At 36.2% G+C, this 17,565-nt stretch overlaps 1 protein-coding gene across 1 annotated transcript in view; it reads left to right on the forward strand.

Annotated features, from left to right (window-relative positions):
- Window positions 1-17,565, forward strand: part of LOC139712637 (uncharacterized) — a 95,175-nt gene that overhangs the window by 47,661 nt on the left and 29,949 nt on the right. Inside the window, exons 9-13 of the mRNA XM_071624446.1 lie at window positions 434-544; window positions 4,726-4,779; window positions 13,682-13,735; window positions 14,388-14,486; window positions 14,991-15,035. Of these exons, the coding sequence (XP_071480547.1) occupies window positions 434-544; window positions 4,726-4,779; window positions 13,682-13,735; window positions 14,388-14,486; window positions 14,991-15,035 (363 nt within the window). The remainder of the gene's footprint in view (window positions 1-433; window positions 545-4,725; window positions 4,780-13,681; window positions 13,736-14,387; window positions 14,487-14,990; window positions 15,036-17,565) is intronic.

A 17,565-nucleotide genomic window follows, 5' to 3' on the forward strand; every position in this document is an offset into this window, starting at 1 on the left:
TTTCCCCATTATTAACAATTAGAATTTATGCAAAAATGATTTTTTTTTTTTTTTTGAGGGGGGGGGGGGGCAAACATAGGCCCTATGTAACACTGGACTGACATCTATGTACTAATATATGAAGGTCAAATAATGAATGTTCATTGAAAATTTGTTTTGTCATTCAACTGAGTGGCCTAATATTGATTAGAAAAGACAATAACAGCCCTTAAATTCTATTGAACACTGTGTTTTATTCCATTTCTAGACTTAAAGATGAACATATGTTTTATGGACTAACAAAAATGTAACAGTTTTGGGGCATGTAGGGGATTACAATTACTCTTTTTTTTTTCACTGTTGTAAAACGTATGAACCCATGTGGAAATTTGGCTCAAAGTTGGCTCGATATATGTCATTTTGCTAATTAATGTTTGATATCCTGACTTCCCAGGAGTATGAGATTGGCAGACCTGGAGAACCAGGCCCACCAGGAGATCCAGGCCCTCCCGGCAAACCAGGACCAGAAGGGGAACCAGGACCACCTGGCCCAAAGGGAGCCCAAGTGAGTATTTTTTTTTAGTCTATGTTGCTTTTCTTCTCTTCTTACATCAATCACACTTAGTGTCCTTCTAACACAAGTTCAATCATCTAGAAGGCTGCACAAGTAAATATCCTCTGTTATCAAATGTGTGCTGGATTGTTTAAGATGATCAGTCATTGGTAAATAGCAATTTAGCGTGTGTCGTGTAGAATGAGTTCATGCATTGATTGATTGATTGTATCCATGTAGGCACCTTATGTATTAATAATGTATGAAACAATGTGTCTACCTATTCAAAATTGATGAATGCATTCCAAATGACCAATTTGATTGCATGTATCTTTCACAGAGAGAAAAATAAGAGCATCATTATGTGCTCAATGAAGAACTTGTAGGGTCTAACAAATGGAGACATAAGTGATAAACGCAATGCAAATACATTTTCAAAATTGGTGAGAGGAGTATGCACATATCCTTTGCCAAATATCATAACTAAGAGAGAAAGTTTGTTGAACTTTGCATGTCTCTGTTTGCAACCATTGAAAATGCTCTCAATAGAAGGGAAATTGTTTAAATTTGGTGTATAGAGACTGACATGAAAGATACAGCAAAATAGGCATCAGATCAGCATGGACTGCAAGAAATGTTTTGAACAAACTTTCTTCTCATCTTTGGAAAAAGAGTGACTGAGCCAATTCTTTGGCAGAGGTGGGGGAGTAGAACGAGAAACATAATGGGTCAAATTGATATAAATGAAAATGAGATACCCTACATTTTTTCCCTCAACATTTCTCAGTGGATCAGCTCTACTTAGGCACAGGGTCACGTAAAGATAAACAGCAAGTAGTTTAGAATTCCAATCATAGTAATCATTAAAAAAAAGCATTAAAAAAATACAGCTTGTATGTGAATATAATAATAAAATGAAGCCAGCAGGTGATGATATATGGTAGCTGTAGAGCGTGCCATGGAAACCAGATATCATTAAGATGTGAAACTCTGCGGCATTCAATATTTCCAAATTTACATCTCTAGCCGCTTGAGGGGATTGAACCTTCAATTCTGGGCTGTGAAACTGAGCCAACGGATGGTTAAAAAAAATGCAATGGGCAGGTACAAACACACGCAGACAAACAAATGGTTGGAAAAGAAAAGCTTAGTTTGTGGTTTCACTTTGCGGTAAGTCATTTAACCAAGTGTCAGCTGATATGAGTAAATGAAGCCATCAAAACTGGTTGCTGGATTGTTTGTAAAAGTGGGTTGTAAAGGAAGGAAGTCGTGCATTTAGATTGTCATTAAGCACTGTTTTGCTTTCACAGTATGTAAATTGATTGCCTCCAGTCGGTATTATTGACATTAAATAGGTTGTGAGAAAAAAAAAAAGCCTTTGAGACTTGTCACATCAAATCGCATCGAGTGTTTCTAAATGAGACGGCGCCTGCGATAGCAGTTGCACAATTAGTATGTTTATTTTTCTGTCTATGCAGTTAGAAATGTAGAACCAAAATGAAGAGAGATCTGAAATTAAACACAAACAGTAGAGTTTTAATGTTATCTTTGTTTTGTTTTTCATTATATGATATTTCTCATCTTGTTCTCAAGAATTATGGCAATGATATAGGTAATGGTGGTAATTGTTTTGATAAACGGATAGTCTTTATAAGTATAATGTCTCAAAACATGTATAGGTAGATGCTAGTCAACAGTTGGTTTGAAATGTCCTTTCCACGCTGTGCATGAGAATATACAATTACTGATGATTTTCCAAGTGCTCATGAAAGTGCTTCTGAAGTATTTAGTTTTGATTTGTGATTTACTTTGTAATGACACAAAAAATAAATGCTTTATGGGGTAAAGTGAGCACCTGAATGTAATAAGCACAAAGTTGAAAAATCAATGAAAGCAAGAAAGTGAAAGTTTACATTAGTTCAGAAAGTTCATTGCAATTTTTGTACAGTTTTTTGTTCGCATTATTCAAAGACTTTGGAGGTTTGAGGAATTATACAAATGACTTATCAACACAGGAGTTCTGACATCTGAAACTAAACAGAAAATGAAACAAGACCAGAGATGCAAGGAGAGCTAACTCAATTTCTTACTCTTCACGGTCATGTATCACATCTCGAGAGTCAGATAGTACCACATCGAGTCACTGTGGGATATGGAATGCTACGTCCATGGCCAGAGAATTTTTGTGAATTAGAAACTTAGAGGCTACAGGTGAAGAAAGGGGAGAGGGGTGGTGGAGGGGCAGGGGGATTCAGGGGAGCGATGATCCTCTCAGTGGTTTCCCCCTTGTAACGATGTTCCTATGGCAGAAGCTTTTTAATTGAGGATGGGGTTATGGTGTCTTCAAGTATACGTTCTTGCTGCTAGCCTGCCAAGGTCTCACAGCAGGGTTGAGTGACCTGGCAGCTACTTCTTCTTCTCCTTCTTCTTCTTCTTCTTCTTCTTCTTCTTCTTCTTCTTCTTCTTCTTCTTCTTCTTCTTCTTCTTCTTCTTCTTCTTTCTTCTTCTTCTTCTTCTTCTTCTCCTTCTTCTTTTTCTCTTCTTCTTCTTTTTTCTTCTTCTTCTTTTTTTTTTTGGAGGGAGGGGGGGGGGGGTCTTTTAAATAAGAAAAAGAATGTGGGCCAATGCATGTAGCAGGAGTGTCTGTTGCTGTGGCAGAAGCAAATGGGAAAGACAGTTCTGATAGTAGGTCATTATTGGATGGAAGGTGATAATTGTGATTTTGTTTACTTTATCTTCCATATGTGGGATTAGCCCATTGCTGCCACTCTTAACAAAGATTTAAAGATGAAGATGGGAGATTTGATATTAAATCCTGAATTTGACTAAAAAGCAATCACAATGTGTATCAAAAAATGTGAATCACAAATGAGGAAGTCCACAAGGTGTTTTTTTTTTTCATTTCCCAACACTCCTGGTAACTGGAAATTTGTTCTTAGTTTAGAAATTCAATATAGGCTATACTGTTATTAATATGAAATCAGATACATATATCAAGAGTTTAATTGTGGAACAAGCTTACTCAGTCTATGTAAAGTTTAGACTTTTGCAATTAAACCTGAAAAAAGAAAATGTGAGATACTTTTAATCATAACTTCAAGAATATTCCTTGTTATGCAAGAAGTGAGGTATCTTCATAGAGGTTTTATTTTACTCCATCTAATGATAGACTGACCTTCAAATGCTAAATGGCGTTTTACCTGTTTTGTAGTTAAGCTCTTCATGTCTACTTTACTTTGAAGATATGTTTATGAGATTGCTATTGTTATTTTGATTTTTTTTCAGGAGTTAGCGCATATTCTATGAAATTCTGAAGTCTGTGTAAACTTTCTACAGATCCCACCAGATTTCCAGAGCTAACTGGTTAATCTTTACATCCACTAACACCCTGACTTCACAACATATTTGTCTGTTGCTTGACACAAGATGCTTTGTTTACATTACCTAATGGCCACAAATTCAGACCTACTACAATAGATAAAGTACAAGTAGCTGATATATTCTCTTTGTTCGCACAGTCAGTTAAATCTGAAATCTGAAATTACCTCAACAATGTATGCAACAGTAATTCTCTTTTAGTCATGGCAAAAAAGAAAGACATTTGGTCATCTATACAAGATGAGGAAGTGATGTCTAGTGAAATTGATGAGCCAAAGTAACAAAGTTTAGCCACATGAATAAGTATCAATGAGGTTGTAATATTGCCTTGTCATCCAGCACTGAATCCTACACGTATACTTGGTGGACTTAAGAGTGAGCTAACACCTGTTACCAGTTCTGAATTATGCTCAGAAATCAAAATGTATCCTCATATGCATTTTGGGATGCTGCAGACCCACTTTAGATTACCAAAACTCGATCAGTAAACAACAGGAAAAAATGAAGCAAGACCACATTTAATAGGCTGGATATAGACAAATAGGGCAAATGAAATAAACTGGTTGGTGAATTTATGTTCATCATTTTCATGTCCTTAACAATATGAACATTATTACTGTAATCAAATAAGTGGGATAACATTTTGAATATTGTTTGGGTTTTCTGTGTGATTGTGATGATGATGATGATAACAGTTTATCAAAAATTGACAAGGTTATTGATGCATCTTGAGTATAAAGTGATAAACCAGGAGGTAATGAGCCCAGAAGTCTCGACCAGGACTCAGTAAGATGATTTTTTCTGTTCTTTTCTAGGGCATTCGAGGCAAGAGAGGAGAAAGGGGCCCTAAAGGTGAAAAAGGACTAGATGTGAGCAACTCTCTTGTATTTGATGAAATCTCATTTCTTGCTACCTTCTGGAGCTAAACCATTTTTATTGGTTCTCTCACATCATATTTTGTCTCTAATTAGCCCACCAAAACTTTTTTTCTTTGCACTACTACTAATATCTAGGGGATACCTCCAACCACAACCCAAACGAAAGAAAGAACAGCTAAACGATCAGACAAACCAAATGAATCATGCCAAACAGTCCCAGCTTGGTTTGGTGTTGATTTTGCTCTAATACCATACTCATTTGCAGATGTTTAGTGTCTGGCATAGTACATTTTAATGTAGTTGTCATGTACCAACCTCCTAATTGACAGAACTTGATTCCTGGTGCATTTAAATTTAACATAGCTGAGTGCTGTTTTTAGATGCTTTAACATCTTATGCATTCATACCATTCAAACGCTAATGCTGAGGGCTCTCCTCATACTCAACATATTTTTTTTTATCACCCAGAAGATAACGTGTAGAAATGAATTCTTGAAGTAAAAGAAAGCTTGCTCACTTATAGCCCTTACACAAACTCTGCCATTTTACCAGAAATAAAAAACAAAGAATTAAGACACAATTCTGAGATGATGAGAATTGTTTTGCTCTAATTCTGATATTATGAAAATTTAGATCCATAATCAAATACTACTTTCTTCTCAAGAACGTGTGGAAACACTTGTCGAACATGTTTGGAAACTTGTCTTTTGTCAGAAGACGAATTAATAGCAGGTGGAATGAATTTTCTGTGGAGATCCACTTGATATTCCAATGAACGATCATGTGTGGATGTGCTACAAGGACTAGAACCTTTCTGAAAGTTAAAGTGAAATAGATTTGAACTCACAATGTTTGTTTGAGTAAAGTGGCAGAGTATGAACTCACTGGTTTAATGCTTCCAAGTATATTTGCTCCTTGATGAGAAAAGACAGAATTAATTAAACCATCAAGTTGTTCCCCTAGTGTCTTAGATAATTTCACAAAAGAGCCCGGAAAGAAACTTTAGTCAGAACATAAAAAAGTAGTAGATGACAAGAAATAAACAGATCATTAGAAAGTGTGGTGAAATTGGACCAGTGATTTTTGCAGTGAATATAACATGAATAATGAGTAATACGCAGCTTGTAGAAAATGCATAATTTATTGCATGGGCATGTTCCTATGTGCAAACCAAGTTAACAGAATCAAAGGTAGTTGTGAAAAAAAAAACATGAACAAGAAAAGAAACTGTTTTTATATCAAAGGCAGTGGAACAAATAGCCTCCTCAGAGAAAATGTGAGTAATATTGAAATCAGCCAGGAAGTTAAATAACAGTCCCATTGAAAGAGGAGTGTCATTTGATTTAAGTGCTGCTGGATTGATATTCCATGGTCGTTTGCCCCAAAGAAAGATCCTATTGTGGGCAGGGTAGCATTAAAGGAACAGCTTTCTCCTTGACTTTGCCGAGTAAATAAAGATTATTGTGCTTCTACAACATTGCAAAAAAAAAAAAACGAAAAGTGTTTCCCATGAGTTTGACAGAGGAAATGTTCTCTTTTTTTTCAACAAAAGAAGAGCTTTCTCCTTGCCATGCTTAAGATTGTATTCCTGTATTTATTTCAAGATGAGAGAAAAAAATAAAACATTCCAAAGAATTTAAAGAAGTGTCACACTTAAAGTCGTTTGTATGCAAAACTATCAAGAGCTGTTCGTAAGATATGCTGTCATGAGATCATAACAATAATGAAATTACTGTGGGATAATGTAATCACAGATTATTATACAGATCTTAAAATTTTCACATTTTGATGAATTAGACTACATGAAAAAAAAATTAAATGATGCTGAAACTTGTGTAAGGAGTAGAATGGAGGCATTGAAACTTGTGGTCACTGCCTCATATTTCTTTGGAAGGTAATATTTCTGTAGGTAAATACTTCAGATTGTTTGCAAGATATCAAGCATTGAAATAGATTTTAAAATTTGATCAGGGGCTATAATGCAGTGACTAAAGGAGGAAGAGACCATTAACCAATAGCAAATTTTCATGAGCATTGGGTTGTTGAGATAAAAGTATCCTGTTTTTTTATAACTTTGATGCAATAAGTAAGGCATCATTTACTTCTGAAGGATCAGTTTCTAAAACATTTATACCATTCAAAAATCTTACTTCATCATTAGTCCATTCTTTCAAAGAAATGCATTGATTTTGTCGAGAGACTTCCAGACCTGGCCAAGTGCTAAAAGGAGTGCTAATCATAGTCTACTAGAAGAATATGATATTGATGGGTGGCCATGAATTTGGACATCATGTAATTTTATTCCAGTTTTAATTTACATACAGTTTCTAGGACTAGTCCAAGTACATCAACAATTCTGATTTGAAGTAGGTAATAGAAATCTTTCTTTCAGTTGAAAATGTAACAAGAACTGGTTTATGAATCGATGCTGAAAGAAAACTGCATTTAAATCATTCTTCTTACGTTCACGATTATATGCATAGTCATCTGATTTAAATGAGATTGTTTGGAGGGATTCTGAACAATATTGATAGGTGGTCTTAACACTGAAATGTAGTTCAAAACAAGTTTGTTTGGGGTTCTAAATGAACTGTAAGTGTGCGATTGGAATTACATTGTATGTGTCCCCTGAGGGACTGAATTGCAATTATTCCACATTCTCAGGGGAAAATTTGTCCAATTTGATGTGAGTAGTGGGTCTAATGCTAACCCTAAGTTTTCTGTAATCTTAACATGGGATAAGTAGAGTTGCTAGCATGATATTTAACATCTTAATATTTGCCAACAAGAGTGATTAGTTTGCTTTTTTTAACTCTCTGAGTGCCACAATGTAAGCACCCTGTGTGTCACATTATTTTGATTGCAAAGGTACGAGCACTTTCAGAAAATACTTTATTTGTTAAAGCCACATAGCAATTTGTAGAAGAAAAGAGCAATCTTGCTGTGATGTCAATTTCATGACATAGCTTTAGATGTGAGATGTCAATGTACTGTAGCATATTGCAATTTATCAATTGGTTTTTGTGTGGTTGTGCGTTTGAGCTAAATACGTGAAGTTGGCAAGCCATCAACTGAGTCAGATGTGTATGAAATATGGCACACATCTGCCCTACTTTGGCAAAAGGAAGCAAGTGACAAAAGTGACATTTCTCGTAAAAGAGCAAAATGTGTCTGTCATTTAAACTGACGTCTATGGACTATCAAGATGTCTTATCTAACATATCTCTTAGTGGGATGAGTGTTTCTGCATGAACTTTGGCCAGGAAGAAGAGCTCATTATGTGAATTATGAAAACATCGATAACTCAAGTTCGGATGGTATGTCACTTGCTTCCTTTTGCCAAAGTAGGGCAACGCTCACCAGTGCAAGCTTAAGTCCTTCATGAATGTTGACTATATGTTTTTATATATTGACTATAATTCAGCGCTTTGAACATCCTTTTTGACAGACTTCAGCACTTTACATTATAAGAAGGCACTAAGTTTGTAGGCATATGTCAAGTATGATCTATTGTGTTAATGGTCACGCATCAAGGATGAAACTCTGGTACACGTCAAGCACACATGTACGTGCACAGAATGTTATACAAAGGGATTATCATATGTGGCCCTCCCCTACAACTAATGATGACTGCTAAAGTCACAGACCATTGATTGCTTGGCCTAGAAAGAGGCAAATTCTCCAAACTCTTTTCACTCCTATATTTATGTAATTTGTCAAACAGTCTCTTTGCTGCTGACTTGCAAATATAAAAACCAGGAATTAATTATTTGACTCTTAAGTTAAGATGCGTGTTGTCAGTCATGACAGGGCTGTGGAAGGGGGTGGGCAGCTTAATGCAGGGACTGTGGATCTTTTCATAGTAAAAGGTTAAGAAGATTACTACCCCCTTTATTAAGCACTACCCCTGATGACCCCCCCCCCCCCACACACACACACACACACATACAAAAGCACAATAACAAATCTTTTGAAACCATGATATGAAGTAGATTTGGTAATTCAATGTGATACTTCAACTCAAAATACATGAGTTACACGCCTCATAAAAGTGAAGGGTATTGAATTTTGAAACAGTCGTATAAATTTACTCTGAAATTGAAACAAGAAACAGACAACCTATACCCCGTTTACAGTGCGGGGCTGGGCCGAGCCGCGGCCGAGCCGGGGCTGAGCCCAGCCTCGATTGCGAGGCCCAGCCCCGCAATTTTGTCCGTTTACACTGCTGGGCTCGGCCGCGCTTTTAATTCAAACCTTTCAATATTTTGTCGTAGTGGCGCTCTGCTTGTAAACAAACGCAGTTTGGTATTGTCTGGTTTTCAGACCCTTTGCCAACTGAATTCCGTGGCGACAAAGTCGCCGTTCGGGCAAAGGCCTTTGCCGAAGGAAAGAATCCTTTGCAGGACAAAACCACCTTAAACTATACTAGTTTTCGACGTTGAGGGGGTTAATATCCTGAATAGCGAAAGATGCAGGCAGAGGGTTTGGAAGCCAGACTAAAATAGGCCGCGCAATTGGCCGCGCATTTGGCCCAGTTTGCGTTTACACCAAGAAAAGGCCAGGCTCGGCCACGGCCAGACCACCTCCAGAGCGAGGCTAAATGCGAGGCCAATTTTGGCCTCGCATTTGGCCTTTTGCGCGTTTTTACGTATACACTGAAGCGTGGCTGGGCACGGCTGCGGCCGAGCCACGGCTGAGCCTCGCACTATAAACGGGGTCCTATTCCATCACATGCTGGAACCATGTATGTGTTGTGTAGGACCTATATCCAATTTCAGTATTTTATGACCAAAAGGTTACAGTTACAAACTTTCAGTTTTTGAAGAGATAAGTTCTAACTTTTAAGCAAGATGTCCCAGCTATGGCTTCAATGTCTGTGACTGTGTTGGGATATTTTGATGATGGTCACAGATTCATGTACACACTTATCCTCAACAAACAGACACACATTACACGCATACACACCCATATGTGAAATATTTATGTATATGTTTATTTCTGAACTTGATACTGATTACTGGCATGCATTGTAAACCCAAGGGATACACTGCATCCATTTTCTTGATTTTGTTGTGTCGTTTTAGATAAACAGGATATAGATATGTAGGCATACACCGTGTTTTCAGGGTTCCCAGCCCATCAGGGAAATTAGGGGAAAATATTTTACTTTTTTTCCAGTCAGGAAAAAGTCAGGGAATTGGATTAGAATGCCTCAAATCAGGGAAAAGTCTGGGAATTTTGCTTGGCCCCAAAATCGAAAGTATACAATCAGTCAGACTCTGATATATTTTGTTGCATATCAAAACAACATCAATTAGATGACCAGTGTTTAATACTGCTAATAGTTCACTGCAACAACATAGAAAGCATGTGAAACTGGAAGTGAGTTGAACTAGTTATCATGGAATTTTGAGACTTCATCAGGGAAGAATCAAGGAAAAATCAGGGAATTTTGTTTTCTTCAAATGCTGGGAACCCTGATTTTAAAGACAAAGCAATCTCTTATATCTAAGAAAGTCTGTCATCATTTCAGATGTCTGTCATGTCTTTTGGTCAACTTGCAGATATTAAGATACTATACTCATTCTGTTTTCCAGTACAGTGGTCAAGCAATTGATTTGTGTGTGTGGGCTTTGTTGCTGGAGCGCTTAAGAAGATTGAAATGATCTTATGTTGAACAGCTCATTTTTCAGTCCACATTGACAGGTTTACTGTGGACATGAAGTGATTTTCTGAAAGTCATCCTCTCAATCATCTACATTGTATGCGTTCAGATAAAAGTGTTGAACCATGCAATTTGATTTGTTTGGTCAAATTCTTTTTGAATGCAAATCTAGTTCACTGATATTTTCAACTGCTTTTCCCATACCTCATGCTAACAGTATTATACTTCATTCATTCTTTCTTTCTTTTTTAAAGAAAAGCAAACATTGAGCATTTGATGCAAAAAGCAATGCACTTTAATGGAGAAGTTGGAAAAATGGGAAAGGAACATGCATATGAAGAACAAATTTAAATCCAACTCCTGTCAAGTTAAATTGTCTTTGTTCTCTCCATAGATATGTCCTTAGATATCATTGTAAATAGATAGTCAATAGACAGAAATACTCTTTGATATTGAACCTTTGAAAAGGGAAATCTTGGCTGAACACCTGCATGTTAGCTATGTCAGAAATACTAATTCTCAGACATTATAGTAACACAATTTACAATGATAAACCATTTCACCAGTGCAGATGTGTTTGTTTTCTTTGACATTTAACTCTTATTATCAAAGCATTAATTTCTGCTTAACCTGACATGAATATCTCACAGTTAGAAATGATTTTGATGCCATTTAATAGACAACCAGAAAAATAAGATACATGCATGTGTTTAATTATCTTTATTTCATTTCTACTATCAGTATTAATACATTTATTATTTTCAAATTACAAGAGTAACTGACCACTTAACCCATTGAGGATGGGCTGATTTTGATACAACACGCATTTCCCATAGACCCTTGCCCGAGTATACTCAGGATTCGTCCTCAACAGGTTAAGAGTGACTTGACCACCAAACTGACCACCACATGCCATAGAAGACCTATGCAAATGACCTTGCTCAGAATTCTTCATGATGATATAGTATTAATTGCCATTATGCTAATGGCTAAACTGACTCTATAAGTATTTAGAGATACAACACCAGATTATAAAGAAAGTGAAAGTTTTAAGCTGTTATAACTGTATCAATTTTTTATTTAATCTCACAGAAAGATGTATGGATATACTTTGTGTACAATAATGAATATTGAATCAAGAAATTTGATGATATCATCAGTATGCGTACATTTGGTTTATTCATAAAGAGGCTTAACAATCTCAGGATGAGTTGTCTTATTTCTGAGAGGAAAATGTGATTTGTAATAAGATTTGATAAAAATGAAGACAGGACTTAATGGCTATTGGTTGGAGCTAAACTGGTTGTATGGGAAGGAAATGTATGACTTTATTTATTCAACTGTATAATTCGACTTCATAGGCCTATCTATGCTATTAAATTAGATTATGGAGAAAATGTTCAAACATTTATCATCATGACAGTTTGTGAATCCTGTGATAAGATCATGCCTTGCATGAATCCTGTGATAAGATCATGCCTTGCATGAATCCTGTGATAAGATCATGCCTTGCATGAATCCTGTGATAAGATCATGCCTTGCACTACTTGTTTATTCTGCATGGTTTTGTCCTTTGATTTTAATAAATGTGATTATCATTTTGTTGTCTCAAGTCTTATTTCAATATTAAGTAGTAATAGGGTCCTAATTATACTGCAACGTCTTGTATTTTTTTTTTTAATATATATATGCATTTTAATCATTGGAAATTTGAATGAGTGATATATGTGAAAAAAATATGCACTATAATTTAAAAACTTGTGAAGACTACTGCAGATTTACAGCATTTGGTGAAGCAGAAAATGGTTTTAAACATTCTAAAGTGAGTGTAACCAATGAAACTGTTGGATCTGTGAGATGGTAAAATCAATATCATGGATTTATCTATGTATCATTTGTTGTATCGTCTGCTTTCAGAAAACTAACACATGGTAGAATTGTGCTAAACTTGTATATTTGGTGTATTGTCAATGCATACATTGTAACAGCAGCACAACAAAACATAGATAAACAGATTGGAACCACAACATGTCCATATCATGTAACTTTCACCATCTTTTTGTAGGGCAGATTAATTCAGCTTTCTGCATTTAATAGCTGTTTACATTTCTTTGCTTGAATGTATTTGCAAGTAAAATAACAGCATTTCTTTCTTTTGATATATCATTTTCAGACAAGGAAGGCCATTTTTTAGGGGGCAATGGCACACCAAAAGCGTCAGTTTTAAGAGTCATGTCCATTAAACTTTCACTTTGCTTGCAGCCTAATGCAACAAAATCCTACTTTGCATTTGCTTACCTACTCTGCTCATTTCATATCTATGGAAGCCTTTAAGCCTATCTCTTACTTTGATTGTGGCCTATTTAACAATCATGATATGTCTTGTCTTTCACACTTTACACCGATTTTCATGTTTCATTTATTCATTTTCATTTTCAACAATACTGCTGTAAAGATACAAAACATATCCTGCCATAAAAAACAGCTACTAACATTATGTCAAGATATAGGTTACATGATTGTTACCTGTTACCTGATTGAAGAATGCACTATGTGGTGTATAAGTTTTCAAAAGTCAGAAGAACTTCTATGGAAATGATTGCACTTTTCGTGCAGACAACATGTAATGATAGAGACATGAAAGAATCAGACTTCGGTTCTAAGGCTGCATTTATCTCACTGGAGAGAAAGAATCACGTTTCAAAATGTGTTTCACATGGCGTTTACAAGCATGGTTTGAAACATGATTCTCAGGATGCCGCATTTATCTAAACATCATATGATGATTCAAATGTTGTCACTGTGGAGCTTCTTTGCACCGTTGAACCTGTGAGGTAGAGGTCAACTGAGGTGCACACTTCTTCGTTACCAATGGCATGTACACTATACTGGAAGTTGACTTTGGCAGCTTGGAGGAACACGTTTCAAATGGCATTGCGTTTACTTACAGAAAGGCGATCGTGATCTCAATCGCATATTAAATCACCCTTTAAATGGCATTTCAAATCAGCATTTCTAAACGCATTTGAAAATGTGGTTGCATTTACCTTTTGCCCAAGAATGCCTCAAACGCATTTAGAATCGTGATTCTGCCTCAGAAAATGTTTAGATAAATGCACCCTAAAAGAATTGATTCAGTCCTTCAATACCCTTGAAGCAAGGCTATAGAGGTTCTTTCTTTATTCAGGGCACATTTATGGATGTCATCTATTTTCAAAACACATTTAGGGTCCACCTGGAAAGCCTGGAGAAAAGGGGAATCTTGGGAAAGGAGGTTCAAATGTAAGTAATCATAAATATACTATAAAGAGATTGTAAAGATAAGGGTACTTAGATAATATGACAGATCAATGACAGAAATTCACTTCAAAGAATATGTTTGTGACAGTGACTGTAATAAGACATCTTATCTATTGTTGCTGCGTCTAGCATAATAGTATTTATATAAGGAAAAAATAAGAGTGAGAGATACAGAAAGAGAGAGAGGGGAAACAGAGGTATATCAGTCAAGTCTGCATTTAATCAACTTTTGTATCATAACATACAAATATAAGAAAAAAATCAAAACAAATTTTAAAGAGGGAAAACTAATGAAACTGTTCTGCACCACATGTGATAAAGTCCCTCACTTCTCCACTTTTTTTTTGGTCAAATATATTCTCCAACATTGATTCATTGCATACCAGCTAGAGTTCTGTTTATTTTTACTGATTGTCTTTCATACGTAACTGTCAGAGGACCAATTTGACTTTGATGCTGTTTGACTCCATGGTCCTGAAATTTTTAGATATTCTGTTTATTACCAACCAGGAATCTTCAATTTGTCTGGTTGGCAATGATTTCCATGATACCTTAATCCTGTTCGAGGATGATTATGTGAATTTGCGGCATTGTCTGTGATGATGTATTCATTACATTTTATGTGATACTGCAGGGATTTAATGGATGGAAAGGAATGCCAGGAGCGCCTGGCCCCCCTGGGTCACGAGGCTTTAAAGGGAGGGCTGGTCCCATTGGAGTTCAGGGACAACAGGTGCGGGACTCGTCACCTTTGTCAAGCTACATGAAGATTATAATTATGTTTTTGTTTCTTTCTGATGAAATGTCATAATTCGTATTTTATGCAGTGTTACAAATGTTTTGTTATTCTTTGGACATTGAGAAATATTGTATTGAAATAGAAATTTAGATATAAATCTCAGACATAAAATTGTCATGCCTGATAAGAACTACTGGTATGTTCTGACTTCATTACTTGATGATTTGATCACTAAGTTCTTCTGCTTGCAAACCATAGGCCTATATGCTGAATACCATATTGTGTCATTTAGATAAACTTCAGTACAAAAGATAGTAATATATGATAAAAATGACCCCCCAAAAAAATCTTTTCTCAAAATATTCATTGTGGAATTCCACAAATTTTCAGAAAATTTGAGCTAATTCATCCTTGTACGAAAATGATCCCTGAATGAGTGATCGTGGAAGACTTATTTATAACATATGCCATGTGACTCTTTTGCTTTGATTTATGCAGGGAATGCCAGGTGAACATGGAGACAATGGTGGTATGGGGCAACGGGTAAGCCCTCAGACTTAGTTAAGTTACTGGTAGAATGTGTGAGTGATTATTTGTTAACCCATTGAGGACGGACTGATTTTGCTTTAACACGTATTTCCCATAGACACCTGCCCGAGTATTCTTGGGACTCGTCTTCACCTGGTTGAGAGTGCATTTTATGTGACCTGAGATGCTGTTGTATTATTGATAATTTGAGTTAAGTCGAGTTTATTAACAACAAACATATTTTAGTCCAAGAGTATAGTTTTAACGTGGACATTTTTGGTAACAAGCTGATTTTTTCAGGATAAGTCCAGAAAAATGTCTAGAATAACATACTAAAAGTCCTCATAAATCCTCTTTGAGCGTTTTCCGCAATCAAAGATGGCGTCCAAAATGGCCGCCATTTTCAGAAATTCTTATAACTTTTCAACCAGAGAACCCAAATACAAAATCTAAATGTCTAAATATATGTTTTGAAGCATAAAGAACTCACTAAGATACATATTAAGAGTTGTTGAAGCACACAAGTACCGTAATCCAAGATGGCGTCCAAAATGGCCGCCATTTCTTGATTTTTTTTTTTCATAATTTTGCCAGTAGATTTCAACTGTACACACCTGGAATGTCGAAATGTACGTTTTGAGTCATAGGGAATCAAATATAACACTTATTCGGAGATTTTGAAACACAAATAAAGCACCCGAGCACTTTCAAAAATGGTGTCCAAAATGGCTGCCATTTCCTGTTTTTCTCATAACCCTGCAACTAAGTGACGGCGATATGCACTTAAATGTATAAATATATATTTTGAGACATAAGGAACCCAACGAAATACTTATTCAGAGATCATGAAGCACGTACATTGTAAGTACAAATAAAACCACGTGAGTTCTTCGCGAAAACCAAATGTTGCCCAAAATGGCCGCCGTTTGTTTATCAAAAGTTGCTGTTTTTAGCCTGTTTCAAGAGACAAAGAAATTCAACATAATGTTCGAGATTCAACAACTCAGAAGGTCCAGTGGAATCTTTCCCTTAAAATGTGCACAAAACGGGTATAGGTTGGGTTGGATGCATCCCCCCTCCCCAACCTATACCCGTTTTGCCCTAACTTTTCAACCGCTCACTTCCCCCAATATTAATTAAATACCTCTTTGATTAACAATTCCCAAATATTCCATCAAATGTATGTAAATGACATAATTATTTTCATTTCTATTCAAGTGTAAAAGCTCCCTCGTGTTGGTGGGGGATGGGGATATTGAGACTATTATTATCTCCTCTTTGAGGATGGACAATTTTCTCAATATAACACCAAGGGTGCATTAGGCCGTTTAATGACAATCATCGAAATGCAAAACTCCCTCCAGTGGAAAGTGATCCCCCCCCCCCATCCTCTACTAGCTCATTGCCTTGAATATACTAGTCTTTATTCTACTTACACTTTGTAATAGAAGCAAAAATCTAGTATTTCATCAACAGAGCGCACCATAAAACCCGTAACCTGAAAAAAAAAATCTCCATTTTGTGGGAGGTGCATGACCTCATAAACCTCCCCCACATATTTCCATAAATATATATTTTCTATACTTAAAGGACAAAAACAAATCTCAGATATTTCACCAAAAGAGTGCGCTAAATCTCTAAATTTCAAATTGGAAAATCCCAAAATTTCCATCGTATGGGAAGGAGTATTCTCCTCTCACACTTCTTCCTCCCGGACGCTTTCCTGAATATATTTTTCCTAACGTTTTCAAATAGAAAACAAATATCGGATATTTCACCAAATGGGTGCAACAGCTCTGTGAATTTCAAGTCCGAAAATACGAAAATTTCCCTCATGTGGGAGCAGGCAACCCTATAACCGCGCGCACTTCCATGATTATATATCTTTTTGTTCCTTTTTTTGATGGAAACAAAAATCTAATATTTCACCAATAGGGTGCACCAGATGTCTGAATATCAGGTCTGAAAATGCAAAATCTCCCTCATGTGGGGGGGGGGGGGGGGTGTGGGGAGAGGGAGGGGATCCCCCTTCCACACCCTTCCATATATTACCCATTTCCCTCTGAATACTACTTTATATCCAATTTCCTACTCTTTGATGGAAATAATTCAATATCTTACCAAACGTTTGCACTATATGTTTCACTTTCGAGTAAAAAAAGAAAGAAAAAAGGTCCCTCGTGTGGTAGAGGAGTATCCCTCCTCCATGTGCCAATAACTATGAGTGCCATATTCTCTGATTTCTATTCATTATATAATTTTACCTAATCTACACGAAATGAATAAGATAATTTAGACACTATTATGTTTAGGTAAGCAATATACTGCACCAAAGAAATTCACTGTCGTGTGATGAATTACACATTATTTTGTCGCACATGTAGACACTAATTTATTATTAGTGTCTACCTTTATGTAGCACAGATATCAAAAAGAATTGTTTTTACTTCTCTAAGAATTGTTTTTACTGGAACTCACCTCATGGTAGACATCAAATGCGTTGGTAATAAAAAGGGGCTAGCACTAAATGTTCATCTCATGTGCT

The sequence above is a fragment of the Diadema antillarum genome, unplaced genomic scaffold (assembly GCF_040938485.1).
Source record: "Diadema antillarum isolate AM-2024a unplaced genomic scaffold, OU_Dant_1.0 seq00001833_RagTag, whole genome shotgun sequence".
NCBI classification, from domain to species: Eukaryota; Metazoa; Echinodermata; class Echinoidea; order Diadematoida; family Diadematidae; genus Diadema; species Diadema antillarum.